Source organism: Entamoeba histolytica, genomic scaffold, assembly GCF_000208925.1.
Source record: "Entamoeba histolytica HM-1:IMSS scf_1104750518851 genomic scaffold, whole genome shotgun sequence".
In the NCBI taxonomy this organism is placed as follows: domain Eukaryota; phylum Evosea; order Mastigamoebida; family Endamoebidae; genus Entamoeba; species Entamoeba histolytica.
The window spans coordinates 1-12529 of record NW_001914922.1 but is presented as its reverse complement, the minus strand read 5'-3'; the positions used below and the strand labels follow the sequence as shown (position 1 = coordinate 12529).

At 24.1% G+C, this 12529-nt stretch overlaps 5 protein-coding genes across 5 annotated transcripts, besides 4 other annotated features; 4 read left to right on the top strand and 1 right to left on the bottom strand.

The window, feature by feature from the left end:
- Window positions 1-51: 51 nt before the first annotated feature.
- Window positions 52-592, top strand: EHI_169840 (uncharacterized protein; the record flags this gene model as incomplete). The annotated part of the gene is made up of 3 exons (XM_650916.1): window positions 52-199; window positions 248-295; window positions 342-592. 3 exons carry the CDS (start codon window positions 52-54, stop codon window positions 590-592), a joined length of 447 nt encoding a protein of 148 aa, XP_656008.1.
- A 94-nt stretch (window positions 593-686) lies between these two features.
- EHI_169830 (uncharacterized protein) lies at window positions 687-1292 on the top strand (the record flags this gene model as incomplete). Its single annotated transcript, XM_650917.1, has 1 exon — window positions 687-1292. One exon carries the CDS (start codon window positions 687-689, stop codon window positions 1290-1292), a length of 606 nt encoding a protein of 201 aa, XP_656009.1.
- Window positions 1293-1528: 236 nt separating this feature from the next.
- On the top strand, window positions 1529-2143 carry EHI_169820 (SNF7 family protein; the record flags this gene model as incomplete). The annotated part of the gene is made up of 1 exon (XM_650918.1): window positions 1529-2143. One exon carries the CDS (start codon window positions 1529-1531, stop codon window positions 2141-2143), a length of 615 nt encoding a protein of 204 aa, XP_656010.1.
- A 129-nt stretch (window positions 2144-2272) lies between these two features.
- On the bottom strand, window positions 2273-3088 carry EHI_169810 (uncharacterized protein; the record flags this gene model as incomplete). The annotated part of the gene is made up of 1 exon (XM_650919.1): window positions 2273-3088. One exon carries the CDS (start codon window positions 3086-3088, stop codon window positions 2273-2275), a length of 816 nt encoding a protein of 271 aa, XP_656011.1.
- A 644-nt stretch (window positions 3089-3732) lies between these two features.
- Window positions 3733-4341: a repeat region.
- Window positions 4342-4489: 148 nt separating this feature from the next.
- Window positions 4490-4592: a repeat region.
- A 1459-nt stretch (window positions 4593-6051) lies between these two features.
- Window positions 6052-6134: a repeat region.
- A 908-nt stretch (window positions 6135-7042) lies between these two features.
- On the top strand, window positions 7043-7594 carry EHI_169800 (surface antigen ariel1, putative; the record flags this gene model as incomplete). Its single annotated transcript, XM_648541.1, has 1 exon — window positions 7043-7594. The coding sequence occupies one exon, from the start codon at window positions 7043-7045 to the stop codon at window positions 7592-7594; it is 552 nt and encodes a 183-aa protein (XP_653633.1).
- A 1422-nt stretch (window positions 7595-9016) lies between these two features.
- Window positions 9017-12529: a repeat region.

Sequence of the window (12529 nt, the reverse complement as noted above, 5' to 3'; positions counted from 1 at the left end):
TATTATTTTCTTTCTTCTTTTTATACCAAGAACTAGAAACTGTTCATTTTTATGAATCAACCCCAACCTCAAGTTGTTTGGTTTCAAAATCAAATTAAAATTTCAAAAAGAAGAGGTTCTCATTTAATTACTAATGAAGTTATTAAATGTGTTTCTCAACAACTCAAAACTATTAAAGTTGGAATGTGTAATGTATTTTGTTTGTTTATCTTACCATTTATTAGACTTATAGATTAACATAAATTAGTAATGCATACATCTGCTTCATTATGTATTAATGAAAATTGTGATCCATGTTTGTTAATTTTTATAATTACTAAGACTATTTTCATGTGATGTAGCTGTAAGAAAAGACATGGAGACTATTTTTAATAAACTAATCCCAGATGGAACAAAACCATATGAACATTGCATGGAAGGAGATGATGATATGCCAGCACATGCTAAATGTTCTATGTTTGGATGTAGTTTAAATATTCCAATAAGAGAAGGTGATTTGTGTTTAGGGACATGGCAAGGTATCTATTTAAATGAACATAGGGATAATGGTGGATCAAGAACAATTGTTGTGACTCTCAATGGAATTAAATAAACTATTTTTTTTCTTCAAAACCACAAAATTTTACTTTTCTTTAACAAAAAACCCTTTTTTCATTTATGAGTAACAGTCATTATATTCTTTTAACATGCAACCCTGGAATGGTAGAGAAAATGAATTTAAGTTATTCGAACAAAGTGTTCGTGGACTTATGGATTGTTGGTCTACATTAAGACTATGTGTTGAACATCAATTTGGTGGTGTTAATTCACAACAAAAAAAAGATTCAATGGTTCAAAGTATTATATCAAAATATAAAACAAAAGGAAATACAATTAATCCACATTCAATCATTGATTTTCTATATAACTTCTTTGAACAAAAAATGAATACAAGTTGTGAAGATGAATCTATTGAAGACGTTGCAGAATTAATAAGTAGGCTATGTGCTGAATGTATTGTAGGTGATACAACTTTAGCACAAAATATTATTGAAGAAGCTAAAAAACCATTAGATTCTGCAGGGTTCCAACAATTCTTAGATGAAGATGAGGAGTATGATGAAGATGATGAAAGTGATGACAATAAAAAAGAAGTATCAGATGATGAAAGTGGAGAATATGATCCAAATGCTGGAGAGTATGATGAAGAAGATAGTGAAGAAGAAGAAAACACTGATAGTTCAGACGAGGAAAACAATGAAGAAGCCTCAAGGGAAGAAAATGAAAGTAGTGTGAAAGAAGAAGAAGTTTAAATGAACAATTTCAAATAACATAATGATAAATAAAAAGTGTTTTTCTCTTTTTAAGACAAAATTTTTAAATTTTGGAAATGGTGAATTTTTGTTGATAAAGATTAAGATAAATCTCATTCTCATCATTGAACTAAAAATATATGAAACAAAACTAAAAAAGAGTTTTATAATAAATAATGATTGGTTTAAATTTGTTGTTAAAAAGAACTAAAAAAAACTAATTCTTATAAGAAAAAATGTCTTGGTTCAGAAGAAATACTACAAAACAAACAATAGCAAAAATGAATGAACAAATTAAAACTATGGAAAAAAAAGAAGAATATGATAGAAAAAGAATGGAGATGGAACTTGAAAAAGCAAAAGAATGTATGAAAAAGGGAGATAAAACAGGAGCTGCTCAACATTTAAGAAAGAAAAAGATGCATGAAAAAAATATGAATGAGACTATTAATTTAAGAATGAATTTAGAAAGTCAAATTCTTGAAATGGAAAGTGCTAAAGTTAAAGTTGATACTGCCAGGTCTTTTGCTGCAGCTAATAAAGAAATGACAAAAATCAATAAAGAAATGGATGCAGGAAAGATTGAAAAGACAATGGATGAATTACGTGAAAATAATGAAAAGTCTCATGAGATTGGTGATCTTTTAGGTGAAGATTTACAAGACATTGACCAAGGAGAATTAGAAGATGACTTGGCTGAATTAGAAGATCAAGTTCTTGATGAACAAGAAGATGAATTAGCAGAATTAGAACATGACCTTCCAGCACCAAAAGCAAAAGTTACTAAACAAAAAGTAACAAAGAAAACTTTAACTCAAGAAGAAGAAGATGAATTAGCTGAACTTATGTAAAGCTAACTTTTATAAAACAACTTCATTATTTTAGGTTAATTTTTATGGTATATACAATAAAAAAACAAAAAATTAATAAGGTATTATAAAATTGATATGAATAAAAAAAATAAATTCATTTTGGTAGAGTTATTCTTCCTTAGAACATGAAGTTTGAGAAAGAATTGAGTAATGTGTTAATAAAATAGATATGACTCCAGTAATAAAGAAGCCAGTAAATTTAAAGTGATGATAATGTATTTGGCAAAAAGTAAGATAAGAGGAAATAATCATTATCATATTGGTCAAGCTTTGATATTTGAAAGGGATTTTGATGAACAAAGTATAAAGAATGATAGAAACAATACCAAATAATATCCCATAAAAAACTTGTCTTGGAGTGTGATATCCTCTTAATAAAGTATCTCCCATTGTTAATAAACAAGTCAATAAATAAATAAGTAATCCTCCTTTCCCAAGAAGGATATGTTTTGTATTTGGAAGGTCATCAACACAAAATAGTTCTTGTACTGTCTTATAAAAGTTTTGATTATTTTTTTGTTCACAAAACTCAAAACAAAGCAAGTTGGAATGCTTAGGTTGAAAGGTAAGTTTTCTAAGTAAATGAACAAAAAGTGCAAAGAAGAATATTGCGGTAAAAAAGTGTCCACTAATACCATTAGGTTTAGCATTATTAACACTACAATTAGTGTCTCCAATATTTTCTTTAAGGATTCCAGATATAAAATATAAAGAACGATGGAACATATACCCATTGAGGAAATGGTTAAACACATTCATCATTACTACAAATTTTCCTTCTACTTTTCTGACTGAAGTAATCACAATTAATGCCACAGAAATAACCAACGTAAAGTTGTAAGGGCTAAATAATGATGAAACTCCTTTTCTTTGAGCTACAGTACGGTCACTATAGCAATCGTCGAAACCATTTTTATTATACATCACATACCCTATTAAGACTAGTTGAGGTATTAAAAAAAATAAGAATAAATGTTTTTGAATTAAGAGGAGTATTGATCCAATTATACCCATTTCTTTTTTTAGTTTATTTTTTATTTCTTTAAATTTCTAATTTTTTATATATTTTTGTGACAGTTGAATGATAATAATTATTTAAGTGCTAACACAAAAAAAATAGATTTAAAATAATACAATGGATGAAGTAATTAAACTATTGATATAAATTGGTTCTTTAATATATGTTTGAATAAACATTAACTCATTAATAGCAATTTAAAATAAATAAAATACTGTTAATAATTTTTTTTGTAAATAAACGGAAAAAACTCATTTTTGCATATTCCAAGAATCATTAATAATATTAGTATGTATAGTCAAATGAAAAAATGCAAAATAATGTAATTATCAGAATTATTTTTAGTGGTATTGGAAAATAATAAAAATATTTGTAACAAATTAACAGTAAAATGAATATAATAAAATCGTATAATATTTGATAAAAACGTTAATCAAATAAAAACACTGATAAATTCATCAATGCGTAAAAAGTAAAATAATAAATAAAAAGATGCACAAAAATTAAAATAAAATAACGACTTCTATTATTTTATTGAATAACGTTTAATAAACATTCCAACATTAATTAACATTTTCATAGAAAAGAAGCAAATGAAATAATGATAGAAAGGTATAGTGAGGAAGAGAATGTAGGATCTGCAATGTTATATGAATAGATTTTCAATGTGTATATAACATAATATCCAGAATAAAATAACAGGAGATAAGTTTGATGAAATAAAAAAAAAACAAAGAAAAACAATAAATAATAGAAATGAAAATAATACAAAAAGACATGCAAAATGAAATAAAATGAATAAGATTTGAAGAAATTTAAAATAAAAGAATAGAAAGAATAAAGTAGATAAAATATATGATGAAAATGAATAAAGAAATTGAATAAAAAATGAAAGAGTCCGAGGCAGTAGAAATAAAATTATGTTTGATTCTAATAAGAAAAATAGAATAAGGAAGAAACAAATAATGAAATATACCCAAATAACGATATTACTTTAGAAAATTGGAAATATTATATGAAACACAGATGAGATTAAATAAAGTTAAAATGGAAAATAAAACAAATTACGTTTTTGAATGAAAAATACAGAAATTATGACAATGTCATTATAACAATAAATGAATTAAATATAAGTCTAATGAAAATAAATAATTAGAAATATTCAATAACATATAAAAGTAATAAAAGAAAAGACAAAGATAAATATAAATAATTGATAAGAAGAATAAAACTAGTGTAATAAATGATATGAGTAAAGATGTATATCACAATAACAACGGAGATAAAAGAAGAAAAGAAATGGTTATAAAGAAAAAAGGTCAATTATTAGATATATACACTATTGGATTTTCTTCATATGGAGAAGTTATTATATCAGTTTCTTCAATATGTTCGATTGGTATCATAGAGAAAAGAAATTTTTATAAAGAATAAAATAAAGAAAATAGAGAGATTAAAATAAATGTAAAAATAATTTGAATAATAATTTGAAACGAATGAATAATAAATACCTTAAGTAATAGACTAATTAAAGAAATAAAAATGAAATTGATAATATTAAAGAAGTTAAAAATAATGTCATTAGAAATATGAGAAATGTTATTAAACATTGTTTTTTTTTACTACAACCAAGTATACTCATTAGAGTTGATGGAAGAAGGCATATAACTTTGGTTAGGCCCATATGAGTCAGAAATAATAAAAACAAATTCTATTAACACTTAATTAATTTGTATTGTTGGTTTAATGAAAAACAAATGTATTTGATTAGCATTAATTATTTAATTACTTCAAATACAAGCTCTATATTTTATTGTGTTATCTTTATGAATATTTTTCCAATGTACTATAGTTAACATAACATGAGAAAATCGATAATAAATTTGATTATGAAAAAAAAAACACTTAACAATTTTGTTGATATGTGTAAAATTGTATAATAACGCTTTAAACAATTCAACTCAATAATATATGTATATTAAATTATTATGTCAGCTATCATTAATTAGTATATATATGATGTTATACATGAATTTTAAATGAATAGAATCAATATTCAAAAAAATTGTTAATGGAATTGAACATACACCAAATTTAACTTATTTCTCTTATTCAAATGATAGTAAGTCTTACATGTTTCTGTCTCACAGTTGATTGTTGTTTTAAATAAGTTATAGACCATTTTTTGAAATTAAATATGGTTCAATACTTAATTATACTAGTGATGTTATTAAATGATATTAATGTTCATTAAGAATAATAATTTTATTTTCCCCAGAACCAAAGTATGAGTTGATGTATCTAATGGTCATGTATTAAATAACAATATCATAAAATACATTTAACAATTTTAATGTTATTTATTTGGTTGTAATTCAGAATCGCACCATAAATATTAACATAGTCATAAGACTTGAATTATCAGTTATTATCTGGCTATGGTGTTAGTGTTTGATAGAAAATTTCTTATTCAATACTTCAAGAATATTATTGGACATTTATTATAATAGAAGAACGTGTATTTGTAAAGATAATAGTATTTTTACTTGTTCTGATGCAAGTATATGTGTTAATATAGATACTATCAAATAAAATATATGGATATACATTTTGATGATGAATGAAATTAGACATAATAAACATAGTATTAATGGTATATTCATCATAAAATAAGAAAGTAAAGAATGAGAAGTTTTAATATACATGAAATTCAAATAAAGAAGAAACAGTTACTTAAATGAAGAATATTTAAGTTAGGTGTTTGAAAAGATTTTGACTTAATGTAAATAAAAGAATGAAAAATAGAAATTTACATGTCTTAACAACAAAGAGATAAAGAAGAAGTGAATAGTGGATGAGTAAAAAGTCTTAAACTCAATGAAGGGGTTATTCTCCACCAAGCAAGGAATAATAGAAAATAAATTTAATAACACTTAATTAACTACTTTTTATTTTAATTAATTTTAATTAGATTAAAACAAATATTTGACAGTACTACAACCAAAAATTATCTGTTGATAAAAATTAAATAACATTCCAAATATGATAGACATTAATTAATATTCCATTGATGAGATGACATATTGTTATTTAAACATACATTATTCTTATAAATAGAAAGGAATGGAAAAAAATACAAAATTAAAACAAAGGAAATCAGAAAATCAAGCAGAAATTGGTAACACAATAAGTGGTTAATGAAGGGATAAAAACTAATGAAAAAATGAAATGAAGAATGAAACTAATGAAATCCAAGAAGACAAAACAATGAAAATAAAGAAAAGATAATAATTTATAATAATCATAAAGAATATTTTATTGAAGTACAACTTGTAAGAAATAACTCTAAGGAAATATTTTATAAAATTAATTTTAACTATAAAACTAGTAAATTGAATAATTTATTAATAATATTTAAACTAATGCAACTCACTTATTCTTTTTTCTTACCAATTAATAAAATTTTTTTTAATTTATAATATTAAACTATAATAATATTATGAAATATTACCAATTTTAACCATATTTCATTTTGGGATTTTTCTTCATTTTTTGATTGTTTCTAACTTTGAAATATTCAAGTCAACTCAATTCAACTGAAATTCTCTCATTCGTTTTAACTCAAGCATAATAATTAGAACAATAAAATATCTTCAAGTAATTGAAAACTTTTCTCATCAATACTTTTTGTGAGTAATACTAGGAAATCTGTGTGAGACAAAGGAACAAACGTTAATAGATGAAAAGAATAAAGTGTATTAATTTCAACTCAAATAAAAGGGGTTGAGTGGAGCATAAAGACTAGTTTTTGATGACATATAATATATTTAAACGAAGTTCTGAAAAAGATAAATTATTCAATGTTCGCATTTTTATTATTTATTGCATTCACTACTGCAACCAACGTTATTCCTGATATCGAACAAGAATTAAAAGACGTTGGCCTTTACGATTTGTTTTCAAAGAAAGAGTCTATTCATGAAAATGACATAGAAAATGAAGAAGATAAAAAAAGTAGTTCAAACAGTGAATTAGATGAAAATTCTAATAACCAACCAGATGAAAGCTCAAATAATAAACCAGATGAAAGCTCAAATAATAAACCAAATGAAAGTTCTGATAATAAACCAAATGAAAGTTCTGATAATAAACCAAATGAAAGTTCTGATAATAAACCAAGTGAAAGTTCAAACAATAAACCAAATGAAAGCTCAAATAATAAACCAGATGAAAGCTCAAATAATAAACCAGATGAAAGCTCAAACAATAAACCAAATGAAAGTTCTGATAATAAACCAAATGAAAGCTCAAATAATAAACCAGGAAGTAGTTCAGATAATTATGATAATCTTGATGCTGCATCAAGTCCATTCATTGTTCTCTTTGCTATTATTGTGGTTATCTTATTCTAAATTAATTAATTTGAATTTAGTCTCTTTTTTATTAATACTATTTATAAATATTTTAAGACTATTATAGAAATAAGGCTGTTTGTTAGAACAAATATTTTTATCATTACTTATATTTGTTGTTCGTTATAAAAATAATATTTAATCAAACAAAATCATAATATAATACATATATAAAGTCTATTCATAGTATATTTAATATATCACAATTCAGACTAATTTATATTACATATAATCTATTTTATTTTTATGAAGTTTAATAATTAAACTTCTTGTACATAATATAAAACTATGAAAATAAAAATTACTATATTTAATAAGCAAATTTTATTTCTATATATTCTTTTTGTCATTATAAATAAACTTTTTATAAACAAAGCTTATTGTTCTAAAAGTTTTGTTTTACTAAGCAAAGAAAAAACAAACAATAAAGAAAAGAAGTTTACTTTAAATAGTTGTTTTTTAATTAGAAAAAAAAGATAGTAATAAATCCTTTCATTTAATAATGAGTTGTTATTAGTAAATAATAAAACAAATACACGTACTCAAAAAAATATAAAGTTCTTTGAAAAACAAGAGATACTGTAAATGAAATATTACTATTTATTCTCTTTAATAGTTATTTCTAGTTCATTTTTTGTAACATTTCTTAGCTGATTTCTATTATTTATTCAACAACAGAAGAAGCTTATTTATGGGTTAATATTTAAAAAATTAATATATTCACACTTTTCAATATCCATCTCAATAATAACAATTATATTATTTAAGTATTACTAATTTTCAAAATATTCAATTTTTATCAAATAAGCAAATTTATTTTTAATGATATTATCACTCAATTCATTTCATTAATATTTTCATTGGCAATGAAAATATATATCATAAAAATAGAAAAATTATGCAAAATCAAAAATAACGAAAGAAAGAGAAATTCATACCAATAAACAATTATAAATAACAGAAGAATGTCTGAAATATCAATTATTTGTATAATATTAACATTTTTTATAATGAAAATAACACTATATAATCATCATAAAATGATATAAATTTATTTTATGTTGTTATAATGATTGATTGAACGTTTCTTAATGTATTTTTAACATTTGACTTGAAAATAGTTTAAATACTATAATATTATAATTTTTTAATATAATGGATTTTTTTAAAAATAGAAATTTAAAAATAGATAACACTTCCTTCATTTTATCTTGATTAAACATGTCTCTACTATTTGAATAATAAATTGTTCTACAAATAGAACATCGCCATTTAAATAAAATATTTCATATTATCTCAGTTGTACAACGTTTAGAATTAATGATAATTATACAAAGTTGTGTTAAATTAAAAGTTATTTTATTAAAGTCAATTTTTATAAAATTAAATACAATTATATTAAAGATTATTGATTCAACACGAAGATTTTATCAACAAAGTTATCCAACAAGAAATAGAGTTAAAAACCGCATTAGAAACCATAGTTATAATAATCACTATCAAAGGAAGAATGGTCATAAAATGTTTAATAACTACTACTATAAGAAGCACTATCACCCTAATAACACTTTCAACAGAATATCAAAATACTCAGATTATTACAGAAAATATTATAACCGAAATTATTACAATCCTAGAAGAAAGGTTAACAAGTATTATCATCGAAATGAACGATTTGGAAGATGTAGATATAAGAATAAATGATATTATAATAAAAGACAAGGATGGAAGAATAAAAGGCAAGAAGAAAACACAAAAACAATACAAAAATGGATGAAAAGATTTGAAGAAATAGAGAAACTAGTTAAAGAGAAATTAGAGATAACGACAGAGGTAAAAGAAGAAGAAATACCAATGGAAATAGAAGAAAAAGACAAGATAATACAAGAAAAATCGACTCAAGAGAATGAAGAAAGACAAGAAGAAGAGAAACAAACAATAATAGAAAAGTATGAAGAAGAAAGAAGAAAAATTACTAAAGAATTTGAAGAAGAGATAATGAAAATGAAGACAACATTTGAGAAAGAAAAAAAAGAATTAGAAATGACGATAAAAAGCAAAGAAGAAGAAATTCAAAAACAAAGAAAACAAGAAGAAGATAGAAAGAGAGAACAAGAAATAGAAAGACTAAAAAGCACACATGCTATAGAAATAAATAACAAAGAAGAAAGAATCGGAACACTTAAAGGAAAACTAGAGAAACAAGAAAAAGAGAAAGAGAAAGAAATCCAAGACATTAAAGAAAAGAAAGAGATTAAAGAAAACAACAAAAAGAGAGAAGAAGAAATAAAGAAAACAAAATAAAAGATAGACAAGATTAAAGAAGAGATGGAAAAGATTAGAAAGATGAAAGACAAAGAAATAGAAGAAAAAGACAAGATAATAGAAGAAGAAAGGAAAGAAAACATAGAAAAAGAAGAAATGAAGGAAAAGGTAGAAGAGAAGAAATGAAGAAAAAGGTAGAAGAGAAGGAAGGAATAGAGAACAAATACCTACAAAGACAAATTGATAAAAGTATGATAGAAAGTAAACTAATGAAAGAAAGAATGAAAACACAAATACTAATAAATGGAATAGAAAAAAGATGAATAAACGTAGAAGAATTACTTAAAGAACAAGATGAAGAAAATGAAGAAAATGAAGAAAGAAATTTTCAAAGACAGAAGAAGAAAAGAACAAGGATGAAAGAGACAGAACAAGGGACAATTATACGACGAGCATCATCAGTGACAGAAACAATGAATATAATAGGGAAAGAACAGAAGAAGACGATTATAATAGAAGAAGAACAAGAGAAGAAAGAAGAGGAAGAAGTTCAGCAAGGAGAAGAGAAGAAACAGAATTAAAGAAGAAAGAATATGTCTGTTATGGAATTAACATAATGAATATTAAAATAAAAAAGAAATTAAGAAAAGAAGAAATAAAAAGAATATTAGAAGAATATCATATTGATATTACAATCGAAGAATATATAAAAATAGTTAAAAGAAGTAAAGGGATTAAAAAAAGAAAACATAGAATACGTTAATAAGAAAGTAGGAGAAGTGATTAAAGAAGAAGATAATATAGAAAATGAAAAGATTAGAGAGATTAATAGAAAGAAAAAGAAGGAAGAGATTGATGTAGAATACATAGAAGAGTTAATAAAGAAAAGTAAAAGAAAAGAAATCAAAGAGTGTAGATACATTGGATATTATTTCAATAAAGAAATATATGAAGAGATAATAAGATATATTGATGAAAAATGGGAATGGAAAGAAGGAGGTATTAAAGAGATACAAGAAGACATTTACCGAATAACATACATAATAAAGAAGTATTTAGAAAACAAATTCATAGGATTTAAGAAATAATATGAAGTAGTAATACAAAGCAAGATAAATAAACTAAAAGACATGGTAATAAGAGGAAACTATAAAAAGTTAAGAAGGATATTAAGAATAAGAAAAATGATAGAAGAAAAGATAAGAGGAGAAGTAAATGAAGAAATAAAACAATTAGAATACTTAAAAGAAATGAGGAAAAAAGAAGTAGACTTAAACAAAGTGAAAGAACAAGAATCTACAGAAACAAAATCATGAGCACTACTGGAAAAAAAGAAATAAGAAAGGAAATAGGAAGAGAAGAAGAAAGACGATGTGAAGAAGATACAAAAGAGTTTTTGAATAAGATATATAACAGAAGAAAAAGAATAAGCAAAGAGAATGAAAGAATAAAAGAGATAAATGAAGAGAGTAATAGAAGGAATTTGAAAAGAATAATAATCACAAAAGAAGAAATAGAGAATGTGATAACAAGAATACCATCATGGAAAGCACCAGTGATTGACAATATTCAGGGATACTACTTGAAAATATTAGAGAGTGTTAGAGACAGATTAGTTGTAGTGTTTAATGAATGGTTAGACACTCCAAAAAACATCCCAATAGAAATGCTAACAGGAAGAACTATTCTAATACACAAAGGAGGAGATAGCAAAAAAGCAGAGAATTATAGACCAATAACATGTCTTAATGTAATAATGAAAATCTTTACTTCAAACATAAAGAGAAAGATAGAAGAACAACTAGCAAATAATGAAGAGAAATACCAAATTAATAAGATTCAATAAGTAAATAAGAAAGGAAGTCTAGCAGCAAAAGAAGTAAATATCAACAGTTTATTAGAAAGAAATGAAAGAGAAGTACAGAAGAAAAGATATTTAGAATCATTCTATGACATTAGAAAAGTATATGATACAGTTAATCATAAATGGTTAGAAATTGTATTAAGATACTTCAAAATACCATTTCAAATAACTGAATTAATAAAGAGTATGAGTAGTAGATGGAGAATAAGAATAGGATATAGATATAAAGAAGAAATAAGAGAAGTTAAAATAAAGAATGGTATATTACAAGGAGATTCCCTTTCTCCACTCCTATTCATATTACAAATGAATATCATTTCTGATGTTATTGATAAAACAAATGAGAAATGACTAAAAATGACACACGTACTATACATGGATGATATTAAAGTAACAAGTGAAACAAAGAAAGGAATGGAAATAGTGCATAAAAATATAATAGAAACAATAGAAGCAATAGAAATGGAAGTTAATGTAAGTAAAAGTGGAGTAATGAAGAAAAGAAATATAGAAATACCAGATAATATGAAAGACATTCCAATAGTAGACTCAGAACATCAATATAAGTATTTAGGTGTTTATCAATTTACAAGAAATGATGATGTTGGATGCATAGAAAGAATAAGTAAAAGTATAGAAGAAGGAATAAAAGAAAACAATAAAGGGAATGACAGTAGTATGAATTATATTAACAGAATTAATACAGAAATAATTCCTAAGTTCACATATAGTGCATCTGTAGTTAAATAACCAATTATGAAGCTGATAGAAATAGATAAAATGATAAGGAGAGAAATGAAAGAAGG